This window comes from Sciurus carolinensis, chromosome 9 (genome assembly GCF_902686445.1).
Source record: "Sciurus carolinensis chromosome 9, mSciCar1.2, whole genome shotgun sequence".
NCBI classification, from domain to species: domain Eukaryota; kingdom Metazoa; phylum Chordata; class Mammalia; order Rodentia; family Sciuridae; genus Sciurus; species Sciurus carolinensis.
In genome coordinates this window covers 26,553,430-26,573,388 of record NC_062221.1, presented here as the reverse complement: position 1 = coordinate 26,573,388, position 19,959 = coordinate 26,553,430, and the positions used below count along the sequence as shown (strand labels likewise).

At 37.8% G+C, this 19,959-nt stretch overlaps 1 protein-coding gene across 2 annotated transcripts in view; it reads right to left on the bottom strand.

Annotated features, from left to right (window-relative positions):
• The window catches only part of Dcaf1 (DDB1 and CUL4 associated factor 1), a 75,597-nt gene that overhangs the window by 54,809 nt on the left and 829 nt on the right, over positions 1-19,959 (bottom strand). The window contains exons 2-4 of one of the 2 annotated variants that reach the window (XM_047563112.1): positions 11,586-11,703; positions 4,692-4,768; positions 2,198-2,271 (exon numbers count right to left, since the gene is read on the bottom strand). In XM_047563112.1, coding sequence (XP_047419068.1) covers positions 2,198-2,271; positions 4,692-4,768; positions 11,586-11,695 — 261 coding nt within the window. In that variant the 5' untranslated portion in view covers positions 11,696-11,703. Of the gene's footprint in view, positions 1-2,197; positions 2,272-4,691; positions 4,769-11,585; positions 11,704-19,959 lie in introns of those variants that run through there. The other variant, XM_047563113.1, reaches the window with a different exon arrangement.

Here is a 19,959-nt window from a genome sequence, read left to right as displayed (position 1 = left end):
ATTTTTATTGAATCTCTACTATTAAGTAATAATAGTTAACATTACTATTTTCTGTGCTGAGTACACAACAGTAAATAATCATTGACACCGTCTCACCAACAAAGGTTTACAATCCAACAGAGGTGATAGGAAAACATAATATTAGAGTACATGATGCTATATGCCTCTAAGCCCAGTTATTTCGGTGGCTGAGGCAGAAGGATCAAAAGTTCAAGACCAGTTGAGACAACTCAGCAAGAAAATGTCTCAAAATAAAAAGATTTAAAAGGCTGGGGGAGGGGCTGGGAGTGTAGCTCAATGGTAGAATGCTTACCTAGCACATTTGAGGCAATAGGTTCGATTCTCCATAACCCATAAAAATAAATAAATAAAATATAAGGTATTGTATTCATCTACAACTAAAAAAAAAATTTTTTTTTTTTTTTTAAAGCTGGGGGAAAACATAAAAAGGGCTGCAGAGTGTTTGCCTAGTACGCATGAGGTCCTGGGATCAATTCACAGTATTACCCCAAAAAAAAAGCTTAAGGATGCTACAGAAGCCCCTTTAGGAGGCCATACAGAGGAAGGTTTAGAAAGGAAAGGACTCCAAGTTAGAAATCAGAACAGAAAAGACAAGTAGGGAGTAATTAAGGAGAGGAGGGCCAAAGTCAAAGGGCAAGAAATGAAGCTGGAGAGAACAAAGGCCAAAGAGATTTGGGTTTGCTTGTTTTTTTTTTTTTTGTTTGTTATGTTTTGTTTTGTTTGTGGGGAGTGGGCAGTTTAGGGGATTGAACACAGGGGCACCAGACCACTGAGCCACATCTCCAAACCTACTTTGTATTTTAGAGACAGGGTCTCATTGAGGTGCTTAGTGCTCGATTTTGCTGAGGCTGGTTTTGAACTTATGATCCCCTCCTGTATTAAGCCCCTGAGCCACTGAGATTACAGGCGTGTACCACCAAGCCCAGCACAAATTCAGTTTTTAATACCAAACTAAGGAATTTAAAATTTTATCCTGAGGACAATGAGACATTAGATTTTAAGCATATCATGACTAGGCTGTGTATTTTAGAAAGATTCCTGGGTTATAAGATGAAGAATGGATTACAGGAGGACAAAACAAGAAATTGAGGTAAGAAGTGGTAGTGGCTAAACTAAGGTCTGGCAACAAGGACAGAAGGAAATGGAAGAATCTGTCACTTTTAAGTGGGAAGGAACAATATGACCTAATAAGTTCATTGAACAAAGAAGCTTGAAGGAGTAAAGGATACCTGGCTAAACAAGGACATCATTACTGAGCTAGAGAAACAGATTATGGAGCAAACAGGGATGAAGATTCAGTGTCTGTGGGACATATCCAGGTTGGGAATGTCTGGAAGGCAGTTGAAAGTAATCTGAATCTGAGAAGAGACACTGGTAATATAGAAATAAATTTAGTAGTCAATACTAATACAGATGATGATAATAATACCTAAGTTTCATCAAGCTCTCATTAAAGGCCAAGCTCTATACCAAGCACCTTTCATACTTAATTTCATTCAAGGATTACAAAAATGTTCTGAAGTAAGTACTATCATCTCCATTTCACAGAAAGGCTTAAAGAAAATAAAGCTCAAAAAGGCTTAAGTCACTTGTCCAAAGATGAACTGTCAGTAAACAATGGAGCCACATTTAAACTCAAGGTCCATGCTCTCACGCATCATGCCATTCCACCTCCAAACAAACCTAACAGCCATAATTTATTGAGCTGTTACTAAATTCAGAAGCTGTGAAATATATTTTTTTCATTTACTCTTCACAACAGCCCTGAATTAGATAATGCACCTTTCACACACATACAACACTGTTTTAATGCAGAATCATACCACATACATCATCCTTATTTTTCCATGCGAAAGCCCAAAAGAACTCCTATAGTCACAATTTCAAAATCGTCTTGCCCAAGAATGAGTATAGATACTTGGGAGCCATCACCAATATTTGAATGAACAAAATACACACCAAAGAGAAAATAATTTGGCAACAACCAGGACTTTGGCAAGAAAGAAGCCCCTAATTACTCTTACTTCAACTGAATACCAAATAAAATCTACCCACTCTTCTCCCAACTTTTCTAAGGCCTTCAGTGAAAGCCAACTATTTACAAAAATTAATTAATAAGTAAAGGTACAGCATCTGCTGATGATAATCTCTGGAGAAAAGTAAGAAGCAAACCTACTGCATTCATGAAATCATCATTCTTGAAGAGTATTCTCAGCAAATGGCCCAGCATACACTCTGGATCAGCTCGACCTACCAAAAGAAGAGGGGAGGAACAAAGGAATGAGTAAGTCATCCCACTCAAGTAACTTAGACCTCTGGAATGGCACCTGGGTTGTTATAAGTACTAGTAAAATGCTGCAAAAATAAAGAACACAAGATTCTTGTTCTGAATCAGATTTCATAAGAAACATTCTATGAATTTAAAAGTGACAATACAAAAACTTGAGACATTGCTCTAACCTTCCCATTTCCCATTATACTGCCTATATGACAACAATGAATTAAATAATGGAACACTGGATCCATACCAGTCATCAACAAGGGTATACAAGATTTACAAAAGAATCATAAAGGAGCCTAAGCTGAGGGTGGGGGTGGGGTTGGCTCCACAGCCACAGAAAGGTAGGAAGCTTTTGAGACAAGCTCCAAGTTAATCTCTCCTTCAACTATTATGACAACAGCAGCAGAGATACATCCTCAAACCTGTAAGAATACTCCAAGTAGGAGTAAAGGAAGTGAATCCTAAGTAATCACCAACCCTAAAGAGAAAGTAACCTTAACCTCAACTTCCTACCTCCTAAGGAAAGAAAGGAGGCAAAGGAACTAGGCTCAATGCACAAGCTAAAGGTAAAGAGAATGAGCTAATGACTGGAAGAATTATTGTTTTATTTTGAAAAAGATATCTTCTATTTCATTTCCTTTCAGAGCACTGAAGTGGCAAATTTATCAAGGATACATATAAAATAAAGAAAAGATGTAAGTTGCTGATATGATGTTTTGTTTGGGGGTTTTGTTTGATTGTGGGAGACTGAACTCAGAGGCACTTTACCACTGAGCTACATCCACAGTCCTTTCGATTTATTTTGCTAAGGCTAGCCTGGAACTTGCAATTCCCCTGCCTAGCCTCCAGAGTTGCTGGGATTATAGGTGTGCTCCACCATACCCAGCCTGATATGAAGTTTTTACTAATCTATAATCAGTATCTCAAAGTAATTCAAAAAAGTTACAAAAATGGAATCATAAAAACAAATGAGGATTTTACTTAATTTTCACTGTTTATCAATTATGAAACCGAAATCCTTATCTTTATTTTAAAAAATTATGTCAAAGTCAAATATTGTTTAACATTAAGAGATAGAGAGGAAAAGTTGACTCTTACTCTTCCGCTTGGAAAAAAAAAAAAAAGGCATATCATTCTGTGTCCCTCCTTTCTTCCTTATTGCGACTTCATCCTTTCCAAGGTAATGACATTAAGCATGATCACCTCTTTCTTTTGATAATCCCATTATTAATTTAATTTCTGATTTCACATTCATATTGGTATTTCCTTCATGCTCTATTGGTTTACTGAAGATGTGGGCTAACTGAATATTCTAGAACTGTTCAGGAAAATCTAAAGCAACATATAACATCACATAAACAACTAGACAATTTGAAATGCCTAGCTTACTAACATTTGAGAACAAAAGCACAAAACAGAAATAAACCCTGAAATATCCAGATAGATATATACTATTCTTATTTTTATGACTCCTATTTATTCATGCTCTCTCTCCACACACAAAATTTCAGATCCTCTCCACAAAGGGCTACTTGTAACTAGAGTTTGTTTATATGCAGTGTGAGACCATTCATGACTTAAGCTTTGCCCATTAGTAATCTACCTTGGAGAAAAACTAAAATGGAAAAATCTCAAGTCCCACGTAATTTTGTATTTTAGCAAATTTCATACCAAAGCAGGCTTGTTTGCCATGATTCTAAATTAGCCCCAATCAAAAAAATAAAAATAAATTAAAAAAAATAAAATTAACACAAGAGGCTGTCAAGACACTAAAGCAGATATCAAGAAATCTATTTATAGTGTTGGGCATTTAGCTCAGTAGTAGAGCATTTGCCTAGCACAGTTAACACCCTGCGTTCAATCCCCAATACCACCAAAAAAAAAAAAAAAAAAAGAGAGAGAAAGAGAGAGAGAGAGAGAGAGAGAGAGAGAGAAAGTAAAAGTCTGTTTATTTATTCAGTTCCAAATACCAACATTCAGTTCCAAATACTAACTAAAAGCATGAATACATTTTCAATTGTTATTTCCCTAAAAGTATGATAATTATCATCAGAAAGATGAAGGCACAGAGGAAAACCCCTCTTTGGTTTAAAAACGAATCAGGAGGAATCTTTATCTCAAGTCTTTGAAAGTATACCAATTGAGTTTACTAAGGTATACCTAATTTAGCTCCTTTAAGTTAATTACGTTATATTTGATTTATAAATATAACAAATACTTCCATTTTTCCAGGTTATTTATTCTTTCTCAATGCCCTCACCTTGAGAAATATTGTAATAAATAAAAGGTCTTAAAACCTACCACAGAAAATGCTATTTCAATTGAAAAATACTATTAATAATTTTCTTTTGTAAGGAAAAAAAGACCCAAGCTTAAGAAAACATCTTACCAGGATGTCGATCATCAAATGGGTCTGGATCGCCCTTACGATATTCTTCAGTTTCTTTTTCAATCAATTCAGACATCCTAGCACAAAGGGAAGAAAGGATCAACCCTAAACATACAATGAAATGTACCACCACTTACAACAATTCAATAACTGAGGTATAAAATAAAAGTAAAAAGTTAGAAAAACAGTATTTTTCTGGTGAGCATATAAATCTAAACAATCATCTCATAAAACATTTTCCACTCCCATATTAATTCTTCTCTAAACACTCCCTGCCTCAACAAAAAAGAAAAAAAGAGAGCACTACCATCACCTTGGAAGCCAAAAGCCTATTAGCCATCATTAAAATCTTCCTGTTCTCTTCATGCTCCACAATAATTCCCATTAGCTCTACCTACAAGATACTTCCCTATCATGAGTACTCTAAATTTTGACCGCTCCTATCCTTATCCAGACCACCATCATTAACTACCTAAACTACTTCCAACATCCTTTTTACTGGATGCTAAATTAGGTATATGTCAGTATACCTAATTTTACTGCTTCCTGCTTCCATGCTTGACCTGACGCAATTCATTCTCTAACTTCCAATGACTTACCACAATACCTTGAATTAAGCCCAAGTCCTATGTTGGTCTACAATTATCTGGTTTCTACTGCTTCCTGATCACTCCTCCAGTTCTCTACCTCTATTTCACTGAGTTTCAGTTACATGACATTCTGTGCTCTTCGAAGAGTCTAAATTCATGCTCCTACTTCAGAACCATTCTATGTGCTACTACCTTAACCTATAAAGTGCTTTCCTAAGCCTCCACTCTGCCAAGTAACTATTCATCTGATTTCACTCACTACAGATTAGTTTTGCCTGTTCTAGAATTCACATAAATGGAATCACACACCCTCTTATTATGCGTGCCTTCTTTTTTTTTTTTTTTTTTGGGTGCTGGGGATCGAACCCAGGGCCTTGTGCTTACAAGGCAAGCACTCTACCAACTGAGCTATCTCCCCAGCCCCTGTGGTTTCTTTTACCAGCATGTTTTGAGAGTCATCTGTGTTGTTAGATGTATCAATTACTTTCTTTTTTTCCCGAGGGGGGGGGAGGGGTACAGAGGATTGAATCCAGAGGTACTTTACCACCAAGCTCACCAAGCTACATCCCTGGCCTTTTTATTTTGAGATGGGGTTTTGCTAAAGTGCCGAAGTTGGCCTCTTTAACTTGTGATCTTCCTACCTTAGCCTCACAACTCACTGGGATTACAGAACTCCCCACATCCAGCTCAAATTCCTTTTCATTCATGCATTGTTAAAACAAGAAAATTATTTCAGTACCCTAAGCAAGACTTTTTAACCTTTTACAATTACAATCAAATACAAGGCTATCCACCCTCAACATCTAACATGTTCTATCCCAAGTCAAACTTTCCTACATTATTTATTTCCATAAAACCCAACTTTGTAGTCTTAAAGATGAAGCTCTCTATAAAATTCTTGGCCCACTCTAATCAAGCCTCAAAAATATTTCTGCTTTTTTCCCCCTTTCCCTCTAAACTCTGCATATTCTCTTTGCTACAACGGGCCATCACAAAATTATAATTAGAATTATATATTATAAGATCTACCAGTATTCTCAACTGAAACCAAGCAAATTAGCACAAAAGTTAAAAATGGGGATTCTAGCAAGGCATGGTGGCACATAACTCAAATACCAGCTATTCAGGATGCTAAAGCAGGAGGATTTCAAGTGTGAGGCCAGTCCCACACATTTACTGAGATCATGTCTTTAAAAAAAATTGACAGATGGCATATGCCTATAATTCTAGCAGCTCAAGAGGCTAAGGCAGGATGATCACAGTTGGAGGCCAACCTCAGCAACTTTTTGAGATCCTAAGTAACTCAGCAAAACCCTGTCTCAGAGTTCACAAAAATAAATAAAAAGGGCTGGGGATATGGCTCAGTGGGTAAACACTCCTGGGTTCAATCCCCTGTACCAAAAATAAATAAATAAATAGGACTAAGACAAGTGTAGTGGTGCACACCTATAATCCCAGAGACTGAGGAGGGAGGATTGCTAGTTCAAGACCGGTCTCAGCAATTTATTGAGACCTCGTCTCAAAATTAAAAATTAAGCTGGGTGCAGTAGCGCAGCCTTTAATGCAAGTGGCTCTGGAGGCTGAAGTAGGAGGATCACAAATTCAAAGCCAGCGTCAGCAAACAGCAAGGCACTAAGCAACTCAAACTACGGGCTGAGGATGTGGCTCAGTGGTCTAGTGCCTCTGAGTTCAAACCCCAGTACCAAAAAAAAAAAAAGGGGGGGTCCTGGGGATGCAGCCAGTGGTAAAGTGTCCCTGGGTTCAAAAAAATAAATTATTTAAAAAAAGGACCAGGAATACAATTCAGTGGTAAAACCTATTTGGGTTCAATTCCCAGTATGGGGGATAAAAGGGTTCTACAGCCAGATTGTCAAGCGTTCAAATCAGAGCTCTTGCTTGAACTGTGTATAACTTTGTACAACTTACTTAACTTCTCTGTGCCTCATCTGTAAAATGAAATTAAGTCATTATTATATAGAGTTTCTGTAGGGTTTAAGTTAATTAGAATGAAGCCTGACCCATGAGAACTACTTATGTGTCAATGATGAAAACTGGAATTCAAAACAAATACTACTAACAATTAACTTAGGATGGACTATTAATTGGAATAAAGCAAGAAGCAGTTCTCTGGAGTGGTACTCAAGGTACTATAACTTGATAAAGGTGATGGTTTTGAGACAAAAGAATCCATCTAGCAAAGTATAGTGTTTTGGGGATATAGCTCAGTTGGTAGAGTGCTTGCTCACAAACACAAGGCCCTGGGTTCAAGTTCCAGCGCTGAAAAAAAAAAAGTATATAAATTACACCTCAAAAATTTTTTATATTTAGATTAAGTTTATATAGCTTAATTGAAAGCTCAAAGCCAGTCCCTTTCAATATAATCAAGAAAAAAGGTTAATAAAAGATCAATTAAAGTTATAAATTGGGCTACAGATATAACTTAATGGTAGAGTACTAGTTGCCCAGTTTGCACAAGGTCCTGAGTTCATCTCTAGCACCACAATAAAAAAAGAAAAAAAAAATGTAGTTATCAGTGATACTTTTGGTGACAAATAAGATAAGGTTCAGTGTCTCTAACAGTTGACACACAAAAGGTCCTCAAATATTTAAGAAAATGAAAGAAACTGTCTCATTTGAGTTTTTCTACACAATGTTTATAAACCACATTGCCTCATTTACTACTTCATTACATACTATTTTTGTACTACTCTGCATTATTTCTTATCTGTTAGGCTTAAGTTGCTTTCCAGATTATTATTTCCTTGAGAACAGTGGTCCTCTACTTTGGGCTCTGAATTGCTGAATACCACAGTAAAAAGGCTAAGGATCAAATCTGTTAGTGAATGTGAAATACCCTTGAAAATGAAACATTACGTTTGTGGGGTATTTTTGTTTTTTTACAGTACTGGAGGTTGAACCTACGGGCATATGATCAAGTCCATCCCTAACCCTTTTTATTTTGATACAGAGTCTCACTAAACTGCCCAGACTAGCCTATAACTCAAAATCCACCGCCTTAGTCTACTAAATTGGGATTACAAGTATGCACCACCATGCCCAGCAACATTAAGTATTTAATATAAGTATTCGATAAGTATTTTTTGAACCCAAAGCTAACATTATCATATCTACTAATGATTCTCTCCCCTTTCCCAGTAATATCAATGATACATGTTAGGCTGGGCATGGTGGCCCATGCCTGTAATCCCAGGGACTTGGGAGGCTCAGGCAGGAGGATCACCAGATCAAAGTCAGTCTCAGCAATTTATCAAGGTCCTAAAAGCAACTCAGCAAGACCCTGTCTCTCTTTTGTTTTTTTGTTTTTTTTCTTTGCAGTGCTGGGGATTTGAACCCAGGGCCATGTGCTGGTGAGGCAAGCACTCTACCAACTGAGTTATATCCCCAGCCCCGAGACCCTATCTCTAAATAAAAAATATAAAAAAGGGGCTGGGATGTGGTTCAGTGGTAAACATTCCTGGGTTCAACCCCTACTACCAAAAATAATAATCATAATCATAATACATGTTAATGGCACAATATTTAGATTCTCTAATTTGCTGTAGCTTCTCCCACCAACTTGGGAGGCTGGGGCAGGAGGATCACAAGTACAAAGCCAGCTCCACCACTTAGCAAGGTCCTATCTCAAAATAAAAATGTCCAGGGAGGTAGCTCAGTCAAGTGCCCTGGGTTCAATCCCCAGTACCCAAAAAAAAAAAAAAAAAAACCCGCACACAACAAATATTTTCTTTAATAGTCTTAGTTTGTTCTTAGGAGTTCTTAGTCTTTAATGTTTCTACAAATTAAAATCTAGTTTCCACCTGTCAGCAATAATCCCCTCCCTAAAAATAAAAAAAAATAAAAAAAATAAACCTGTACTTTCACATATTCCCCATGTATTCAGAGCAGTTGGAAACAAAGCATTTATCCATTTTTAAACTTGCACAAGATTGTAGTTCTTTCTTCATAAACATTATCACTGCACAAAGGAAGTTTATCACAGCATGACATCAAGGATCAAATGTTAGATACCTATAATCCAGTGATATTCTCCTTAGAAAACCCATGAGCATTCCTCCCCAGTATTCTTCACTTTTTTTTCCTCAAAACAATCATTAAACCAGATGCAGTCATGCATGCCTATGATCCCAGCTACTCAGGCTAAGGCAGGAAGATGGAAAGTTCAAGGCCAGCCTCAGTGATTTAAGGAGACTTTGTCTCAAAATAAACAAGGATTAGAGATGTAGTCCAGAGGTAAAGTACCCAGGGGTTCATTCCCTAGAACCAAAAAAAGACAATAATGCAATAATATTATGTACCACAGCACTGTTATGTACCAGGTAGTGGGCAAATCATTGAGAAGACACCAATAAAAAGACAGTTTAGCTGGGGCTTATGGTGCATGCCTATAATCCCAGTAACTCAGGAGGATCACCAAGTTCAAGGCCAGCCAGGGCAACTCAGCAAGACCCTGTCTCAAAATAAAAAATAAAAAGGGTTGGGGGATGTAGCTCAGTAGTGGAGCGCCCCTAGCTTCAATCCTCAAAAACACCCAAAAAGAAAAAAAGACATGTCAGGGGCCACTGTCAGGGGCCACTGCGGGTGTAGCTCAATGGTAGAATGAATGAACAACTGCCTAGCAAGCACAAGGCTGCTGGTTCAATACCCAGCAACACCTTAAAAAAAATAAAGACATAATTCCTAAGAAGCTTGCACTTTAGTGAAAAGACACCTTTAAAAAATTATAGTGCAATGTGTTAAGCGTTATAATGGGAAAATTGTAATATATTTATGAATGTTAGTAGTATTTTTAAAAAATAATAAATAAAAGGGGGTGATCAAACACACCTATGAAGTCAAAGTCAGGGAAGCTTTTATAGATATAATTTGTTAACCATTTATTCAAAGGACTGGAACTTGTCAAGCAGACATGACAAGGAAAAGTATTTCAGGTCAAAGAAACAGCAAGTGTGAAAGCATACGGAGATTAGAAAACATAGCACTACTCAACAGAAGATCACTGATATGAGGCAAAAAAGGTCTAAAAAATTCACCTCTTATTCTGCAGGAAACAAAGAAGCCATGGAAGAATTAAGAGCAGAGGCATTACAATCAGATTTGTGTATGAAAAAGATGAGTCTTCCAGCAAGGGGGAGGATCTATTAGAAAAGGATAAACTAAAGACAAATGATAAGACATACTGTCTAATGGGTCAATCAAGACATGATCAATACCTAATAAAGTGGTAGTGGCTGTGGAAAGGAGTAAAAAGGAAGAAGCAGAAATCCCCAGGGCTTGGTGACAGACTATGCTGGTAGGGGAATACATCAGAGATGATGTCTCTCAGGGTTTTAGTTCATAACCATTTAGTTTAAAACCAAGGCAGGCAGAACAAAAGGAATAATTTGGACATGGTATGTTTTCAAGTGTCTGGGACAGCCAGGTTAATATATCTATACTAAGGATATGAGAACGATCTAGCCGTGACATGTCACCTCAATGAACACCAGGGTTGACTTGGCTTATCTGGTTAGCAAGGTGAGTGTGCCTGTGGTTGTACCTTGCTGCTCAGTGTGCATTCCTCCATAAACTGCACATGTGATAAGAGGATAACATTCCCCAATAAAGGAGAATTGTTCCTTAGTCAAGGATATACAAAAAAGTAGCTGCGGTCCCCTGCTAAAACCTCCCAAAAAGCTCTCAAGATGTATACACCAAGAAACTTAAAAAATTATCTGAAATAAAAAGAAAACAAGAAAAGAGGGATCTAAAGTAGAAATAGAAATCTAAAAGTCAACAAACACAGAATAATGGCTGAAATAATGGACAGAGATCAAAGTAGGTAGAATGGTTAAGAAGAGAAAAGAGAACCACAAACAAAACCCTGAGGTTAAGACACACAAAAGAACTTGCAAAGAAGAATGAGGTCAGGGCCCTGAAAAGATAGATAAAAAATTTAGAAGGAAAGAGAAGCCAGGCATGGTGGTACATGCCTGTAATCCCAGCACTTTGAGTGGCTGAGGCAAGAGAATCACAAGTTGGAGGCCAACCTAGTCAATTAGCAAGACTCTCATCAACTTAGACCCTGTCTCAAAAAATAAAAAAGTTTCGTGGTAAAGACCCCTTGCATTCAATCCCTAGTACCAAAATAAATAATTAAAAATTGGAATTAGAACTCAAAGTAAAAATATTCCTGTACCTTCCTCCATATCAATTTTTCCTTTTTCTTAAAGTATAGTTTTTTTGTGTGTGTGAAAAAAAACTAGCAAATAAGTCATATATGAAAAACCACCTTAATTATTCATACCTGGTAAGGATAGGTACCATGTCCTGCCCACTGCCATGTTCCTTTTCCCACTGCTCCAGCAGGGTAGTGAGCTCGGCTTTTGAGTCCACATGTACCGCTACTGTAGTCATGACTTGGCCTAAGGAAGCCAAAACAACAACAGCAACAACAACAATAAATGAGCACAGGCAAATAAATCAGACATACTTCCCACAAAAGGAAAAGTGAGGGAGAGGGTAGAAAATGGATGAGCAAGCAAGGGCAATAAAAAAAGCGAAGGAAATTTAACACTTGAACCCTTCAGATAATTATTTGTGGTACAGTGGGAAGATACCCTGAATACACATCCAGTCAAGATGAAAAAGTCCTTTTACCTCCCTCCACCTCAGTTTCCTCAACTGTCAAATGAGGCAGGAAGCTATATCAAAATGGTGATTCTTAACCTTTCTAAAAACCCCTTTGAGAATCAGACAAAAGCTACAGTCTCTTTTCTCTCTTAAAAGTACATGTACAGAGACTAAAATGTAGCTCAGTGGTAGTGTTTACCTACTATGCATGAGGCCCCGGGTTCAAACTCCGGCTCCAAAAAAAAAAAAAAAAAAACCACCAAATACCTAATACAGCCCATGCAATAATCCCAGGTCTAGATCACTGAGGTCCAAATCTTTTGCTCTTGTAAGTCACTCTATAAAAGATAAAAAAATACATCCCTATTAATTCTGAAAAGGCAAGAAGTGAAGTGGTAATGATCCACTGACTGATCCACTTTATCACCAACACAGAAGCTGGAAAAGAATGCTATAAATCCATTTGCCCAAAGATGGACATGGTTGTTCAGGTCTATAGACCCAGCTATACAGAAGGCTGAGACAGAAAGAGCCCTAAAGACTAGGAATCTGAGACCAGCCTAAGCAACATTAACAGGACCTTATATTAAAAAATAAGCTGGGCACAGTGGTGCACGCCTGTAATTCCAGTGACTCAGGAGGCTGAGGCAGGAAAATTACAAATTACAGGCCAGCAACTAGGCAATTTAGCTAGACCTTGCCTCAAAAGAAAAACAAAAAGGGCAGGGAATAGAGCCCAAAGGTAAAGTGTCCCTGGGTTCAATCACTAGTACCAAAATTAAAAATAAGTAAACCTATTTATACCTCAGTCTCCTAACCTCCCTCAACCTCCCTCACATCTGATTTCCTGGAAGGAGAAAAAGAGGCTGGAAAATAAGTAGAGGTTACTGGGCTGAATGATAAACCAAAGAATGCTGAAGGACAGGGACCCAAATGGTTTCAGGAGGAGTCAAATAAGACACCCAAATGGCAGAGGTTTATAAGAAGCTACAGACACTTCACAGAAGAAGATGTACAAGTAATCACCAGATATATGAAAAAATGTTCAACATCCCTAGTAATAAGGGAAATGCAAATCAAAACTACCCTAAGATTTCATCTCACCCCAATTAGAATGGCGATTATCAAGAATACAAGCAACAATAGGTGTTGGCGAGGATGTGGTGAAAAAGGAACACTCATACATTGCTGGTGGGGTTGCAAATTAGTGCAACCACTCTGGAAAGCAGTGTGGAGATTCCTCAGAAAGCTTGGAATGGAAACACCATTTGACCCAGCTATCCCACTCCTTGGCCTATACCCAAAGGACTTAAAATCAGCATACTACAGAGATACAGCCACATCAATGTTCATTGCTGCTCAATTCACCATAGCCAGATTGTGGAACCAACCTAGATGCCCTTCAGTTGATGAATGGATAAAGAAACTGTGGCATATTTATACAATGGAATATTACTCCGCAATGAAGAATGATAAAATTATGGCATTTGTAGGCAAATGGTCGAAATTGGAGAATATCATGCTAAGTGAGATAAGCCAATCTCAAAAAACTAAAGGACGAATGATCTCGCTGATAAGCGGATGAGGACATATAATGGGGGGTGGGAGGGGCTAGCATTAGGTTTAGGGTTAGGTTTAGAGTTAGGCTAAGGAGAGCAGTAAGAATGAAGGAAAGAAGGACTGTGTAGAGGGAAAAGAGGGGTGGGAGGGGTGGGAGGGGTGGGAGGGGTGGGGGGGAGGGGAAAAATATAATAAACATCATTACCCTATGTAAACGTAAAAAAAATAAAATAAAAAAAAAAAAAAAATAAAAAAAAAAAAAATAAAAAAAAAAAAAAAAAAAAGAAGCTACAAAAGGGATAAATGAGACCCAAAATGTTTAGATGGTTCATAGGATCAATTTCTTTGCCAAAGCAGCCTTCAGGATCAAAACACAGATCCTACCATGGAAAGTATATATTTTTACCAATCATTCTATAAAAATAGTTTAATACCAGAATGGGATTACTCGCTGATCCAGGGTTGTTAACTCTTCTAAAGATATCTACCCAAAAAAAAAAAAAAAGATATCTACCATAAGACCAAAAGAAAATACCAATTCTCTAAAGTACAAATATTTATTTTCACTAAGTAGAGGCAATTCCAATAGCCACTAGTGATTCATGTCACCTGAGCTACCCATTAACTCCAAAGGAAAACATACTAGCAAACTAAATACAGAACAAACCAAGAACAAAAGAGAACTTCAACAACATGGTAAGGAACATATGAAACATTAAGATTACACACAATGACCAACTGGGATTACTCCCAGGATTGCAAGAGTGATTCAAGAGATGAAAACTGATCAATATCACATACCATAATAACAGAATGAAGGGGGAAAAATATGATCATCTTACTAATGCACTAAAAATATCTGACAAAACCCAACCCGTTTGTGGTTAGAAGAATAAACTGGTCCGGCAGAGGGGGTAGATGCCTATAATCCCAAAAACTGAGGAAACTGAGGCAAGGGCTCACAAGTTCAAGGCCAGTCCAGCAATTTAGCAAGACCCTGCCTCAAAATAAAAATTTAAATAAAGGGTTGGGGATACAGCTCAGTGGTAGTGGGTTTCTGGGTTCAATTTCCAGTACCACCAGGAGAGGTATGGTGGCACAAACCTGTAATCCAAGTGACTCAGGAGGCTGAGGCAGGAGGATCACAAGTTCAAAGCCATCATCAGTAAGCAACTTAATGAGGCCCTAAGCACTTCAGCAAGACCCTGTCTCAAAACAAAAAATAAAAGGGCTGGGGACTTTAGCTCAGTGATAAAGTACCCACTGTGTTCAATCCTAGTACCAAAATAAGTAAATAAAATAAAATAAGATAAAAAGCAAGATAAGTATGCTCACTTTTGTTCCTTCTATCAAGCACTATAATGGAATTCTCCCCAGAACAATTAAGGAAAAATAAAACCATCCAAGTTGGAACGGAGAAAGTAAAATGATCTTTATTTGTAGATAACATAATCCCATACATAAAAAATCCTAAAGTATCCACATAAAAACTGTTAGAATTAATAAGCAAATTCATCAAAATTGCAGGATACAAGAACAACACAAAAAGTCAGGCAAGGGGGCTGGGGCTGGGGCTCTGTAGAAGCCACTGGGGCAAGGGGTTTGATCCTCAGCACCACATAAAAATAAAGATATTGTGTCCATATACAACTTTAAAAAAAAAAAAAAAAAAAAAAAAGTCAGACAAGGTGGTGCACGCCTGTAATCCCAGAGGTTCAGGAAGCTGAGACAAGAGGATCACAAGTTCAAAGCCAGCCTCAGCAAAAGTGAGGTACTAAGCAACTCAGTGAAACCCTGTCTTTAAATAAAACGCAAAACAGGGCTGAGGATGTGGCTCAATTGTCAAGTGACCCTGAGTTCAATCCCTGGTACCCAAAAAAAAAATCACACAAAAATAAACTTCATTAGCCTAGTGGATTGGCACAGGTCTGTAATCCACAGACTTGGGAGCATGAGGCAGGAATACTCCAAGTTCAAGGTTACTTAGCAAGGCCCTGTATCAAAATAAAAAATAAAAAGGGCGGGGATGTAGCTTCAGTGGTTAAGTTGCACTGGATTCAACCCTTGGTATTAAAAAAAAAAAAAAAAAAATCTAAGCATGGGCAAATGAGACTGGGGATGTAGTTCAGTGGCAGAGCCATGTGCTAGAGGCCCTCAGTTCAATCCCCAGCACCACAAATAAGAAAACAATGAAAATACCACTTAGCATCTTCTAGAATGGCTAGATCTAAGTATCAGAAAATATAAACGAAGTGAAGAAATGGGAAGACACTTTGCTGGGAAGAAAACAAAATGGTACCTCAACTTTGGAAGTTTGATAGTCCCTAAAAAACGTTTCTTTTTTTTTTTTTTTTTTTTTTTTTAAACAAACATGGAATTATCTTATGACTCACAATTTCACTAGTACATATATACCCAAAAGAATTCAAACAAATTCTTCACACAAATGTTCACCACAGCATTATTCAAAATTACCAAAAAATGGAAACAACCCAAAGGCCCATCATCAGAAAAGTGGATAAACTATGGCATATCCATACAATGGACTATTCAGTCATAGAAATGCAATATTGCTAGTTACAGATATGGATGAACCATGAAAATAACATGTTTTTAAGTGAAAAAAGCATACAAATGGTCACATTATCATGACTGTATTTACATGAAACATCAAGAATAGGTAATCAATATACTACAGAAAAGCTAACTAGTGATTGCCAGGGATAAGAGGGAAAAGAAAAGTGGAATAATAGCTAAATGGGTATGAAGTTTCCTTTCCAAGTGATAAAAACTGGCCTGAAACTAGAAAGAGGTGATGACTTCACTACACTGTCAACGTACAAAATGCCAATGAATTGTACACTTTTACATGATTAGTGGTAAACCAGAGGAGGTGGTGGATAACTGTAATCCCAGCAACTCAGGAGGCTGAGGCAGGAGGATCCCAAATTCAAGGCCACCCTCAATAATTTAGCAAGGCCTTAAGCGACTTAGAGAGACCCTGTCTCAAAATAGAAAGAAAAAGGGCTGGGGATGTGGCTTAGGGATAAAGTGCCCCTGGGTTCACCTTCAAATACCAAAAAATATGTAAAATTAAAATTGTTTGTGGTCAATTTCATCATGCAAATTTTCATACATACATACATTTATTTATTCATTTTCCATATTGGGGGATTGAACCCAGGGATGGTTTACTACTGAGTTACATCTCCGACCCTTTTTATTTTTTGAGACAGTCTCACTAAGTCGACCAAGCTGGTCTCAAACCTGCAATCCTCCTGCCTCAGTCACAAATCACTGGGATTACAGGCATGTGCCACCTGGTTTCCAATTTATTTTCAAATGATTACACAAAATAAACATACTCCACACACACACAGAATATATGAGAAAATAACAATTGTTGAAACTGAAAAGATAACCAGTTCAGGGGCTAGGGATATAGCTCAGTCTGAAGAGTGCTTGCCCTTGCAAACACAAGGCCCTGGGCTCGACACCCAGCACCACAAGAAAAAAAAAAAAAGATAACCAGTTCATATTATTATTCTTTCGACATTTCTATTTTAAAAGCTTGAATATTTTCCTAATAAAAAGGTGGAGGCAGGTAATGTGGCATGATCCTGGGCAGGAGAATAGCAAGTTTGAGACCAGTCTAATCTATAAAGGGAGATCCTGTCACAAAAAAATACATAAATAAATGAAAAATAAAAGTGGTGCACGGCTGTAATCCCAGCAGCTTGGGAGGCTGAGGCAGGAGGATAAAGAGTTCAAAGCCAGTCTCAGCAAAAGTGAGGCACTAAGCAACTCAGTAACATTCTGTCTCTAAAGAAAATACAAAACAGGGCTGGGGATGTGGCTCAGTGGTTGAATGCCGCAAAGTTCAATCCTCAGTACCCCCCCAAAAAAATTTTTAAAGGTTGTGGGGCTAGAGATATAGCCAGTGAGAGTACACATGAGCACAAGGCCCTGGGTTCCAACACAAAAAAGAAATTAGAAAAAATTGAGAATCATTTCCTTTCCTAATTTGGAGCACCTATCAAAACATATCGCTAAGTGAGGAAAGCAAAGTGCTCTTGTTTGTGTATAACACAATACATACTGTGAATTTAAAAATGTATCCCCCTGGAATAAAACATCCCTGGAAGAACACACAAGAAATGGATAATATTATATTATGGCAGGTAACTGACTAAGATAAAGTAGAGGAAAGCCTTTTCACTTTACTTTTTTTTAAACCTTTATTTTTTTTGCAGGGGGGTACGGGGGATTTAACCCAGGGGTACTTTACCACTAAGCTCTATGCCCCCACTCCTCTATTTTTTAAAGAGTCTCATTAAGTTGCTGAGAGTCTCACTAAATTGCTAAGGCTGGCCTTGAATTTGAGATCCTCCTGTCTGAGTCTCTGAAGTTGCTGGGATACAGGCATGTGCCACCACACTGGCTCTCACATCTACCATCTCTCTATTTTAAAACCTTTTGTGGGCTGGGGATATAGCTCAGTTGGTAGAGTGCTTGTCTTGCATGCACAAGGCCCTGGGTTCAATCCCCAGCACACACACACACACACACAAAAAAAAACAAATAAACAAAAAAACACACCCTTTTGTAACTTTTTAATTAAACCGTAGAATGCCTTCTTTCCTAATACATTATACTGAATGTCCTATTCAGCATAAACTATCCCAAAGTCTAAAATAAAGTCCATATTAAAAACTGATTCTGGGCTGGGGTTGTGGATCAGTGATAGAACGTTTGCCTAGCATGTGGAAGCACTGGGTTCGATTCTCTGCACGACATACAAATAAATGAATAAAGGTATTGTGTTCAATACTGATTCTGGGGCTGGGGTTGTAGCTCAGTGGTAGACACTTGCCTTGAATGTGTGAGGCACTGGGTTCGATCCTCAGCACCACATAAATAAAATAAAGATATTATGTTATGTCCATCTACAACTAAAAATTTTAAAAAATAATATAAAATTTTTTTTAAAAAACGGATTCTGAGGCTAGGGATTATAGCTCAGTGATAACAGTGCCGGCCCAACATGCATGAGGCCCTGGGCTTGATCCCAGTGCTGATAGGGTGGGGAGGCCTGATCCTGAGTCAAAAAAAAAATAAAAAATAAAAAATAAAAAAATCCTTTAGGAAGGTTACACTCCTAAACCAAATATCTATAAGCACTCTTCCTTGTTAAAGACCAGTGGGGAGGGCTGGGGATGTAACCCAGTAGTAGAGCATGTGCCTAGCATGACAGAAGTCCTGAGTTCAAAATCTAGTACCTTTATTTGTTTTATATTTTTAGCACCAAGGACTTAATCCATTGGCACTTAACCACTGAGCCACATCCCCAGCCCTTTCTTATATTTTATTTTAAAACAGGGTCTCCCTAAAATGCTCAGGGCCACTGCTAAGGCTAACTGTAAACCTGTGATCATTCTACCTCAGCCTCCCAAGCCACTGGAATTACAGGTGTGCACCACTGGGCCCAGCTCCAGTACTTGGAAAAAAAAAAAATTGGATGTGCATGCCTGTGATACTAGCCACTCCGGAGGCTGAGGCAGGAGGATCACAAGTTGGAGGCCAGCCTCAGCAATTAAAGGAAAACTGTCTCAAAAATTAAAAAGGGCTAGAAATGTAGCTCAATGTTAAGAGCACCCCAGGTTCAGTTTCCAGTGCCACAAAAAGGGGGGAAAAAAAGAGAAAAAATCTAAGTGTAGATTTCACTTAAAAACTTAATCACTTGCCTCGAAAGCACAAGGCCCTGAGTTCAATCCCCAATACTGCAAAAGAAAAAAAAAAATAATAATCACTGTGACATATGAGATCATGTGAAACCTTCCTCTTATTGTCCGTGACCATCTCCTTTACAGAAACAACACAACTGGTAGTGAACCATTCAAATCACTTCAATTTTAATACATGGTTCATTCTACTAGATTCCTCCTCTATTAAATTTAACAACTGCACGACCATAAAACAGTGTGCTCAGCAAACTACCCCAAAGATACTTAATAGGAAAAGGTTTCCCTAGGTTTCCCAAATTCTATTATCTTCTTAATATCCGAAAATACATTACCCCTCGAAAATGGGTAATGAATACCTGCCATGATACAAAACCCAAATCCTTCAGAAAAAAACTAAATCAATTCCTAAAGTCTAAATAAACATGCTTACATAAACCTTAAAGGTAAACCGGGAAAAAAAATTCAGGATGACGCTAACCAATGAACCTCTCACTGTAAATATTAACAAAGCGTTCAGAACAAGATAATGCTAGTATAAACGAATAATTAAAACATGTAGACAAATTAAAAGGCTTCACTGAAAAGACAGTGGTAGTAGGAAAAATCGAGAGCAACATGACGTTGTCAAGGAATCATTTATGATTCAGAAGAAAGTACTACTTGCAAACACTCCAAAACTACTTCTTCAACAATACCACTGCAATAAGAGGAAGCGAGACAGAAACCGTCTCGGAAGAGAAGAAG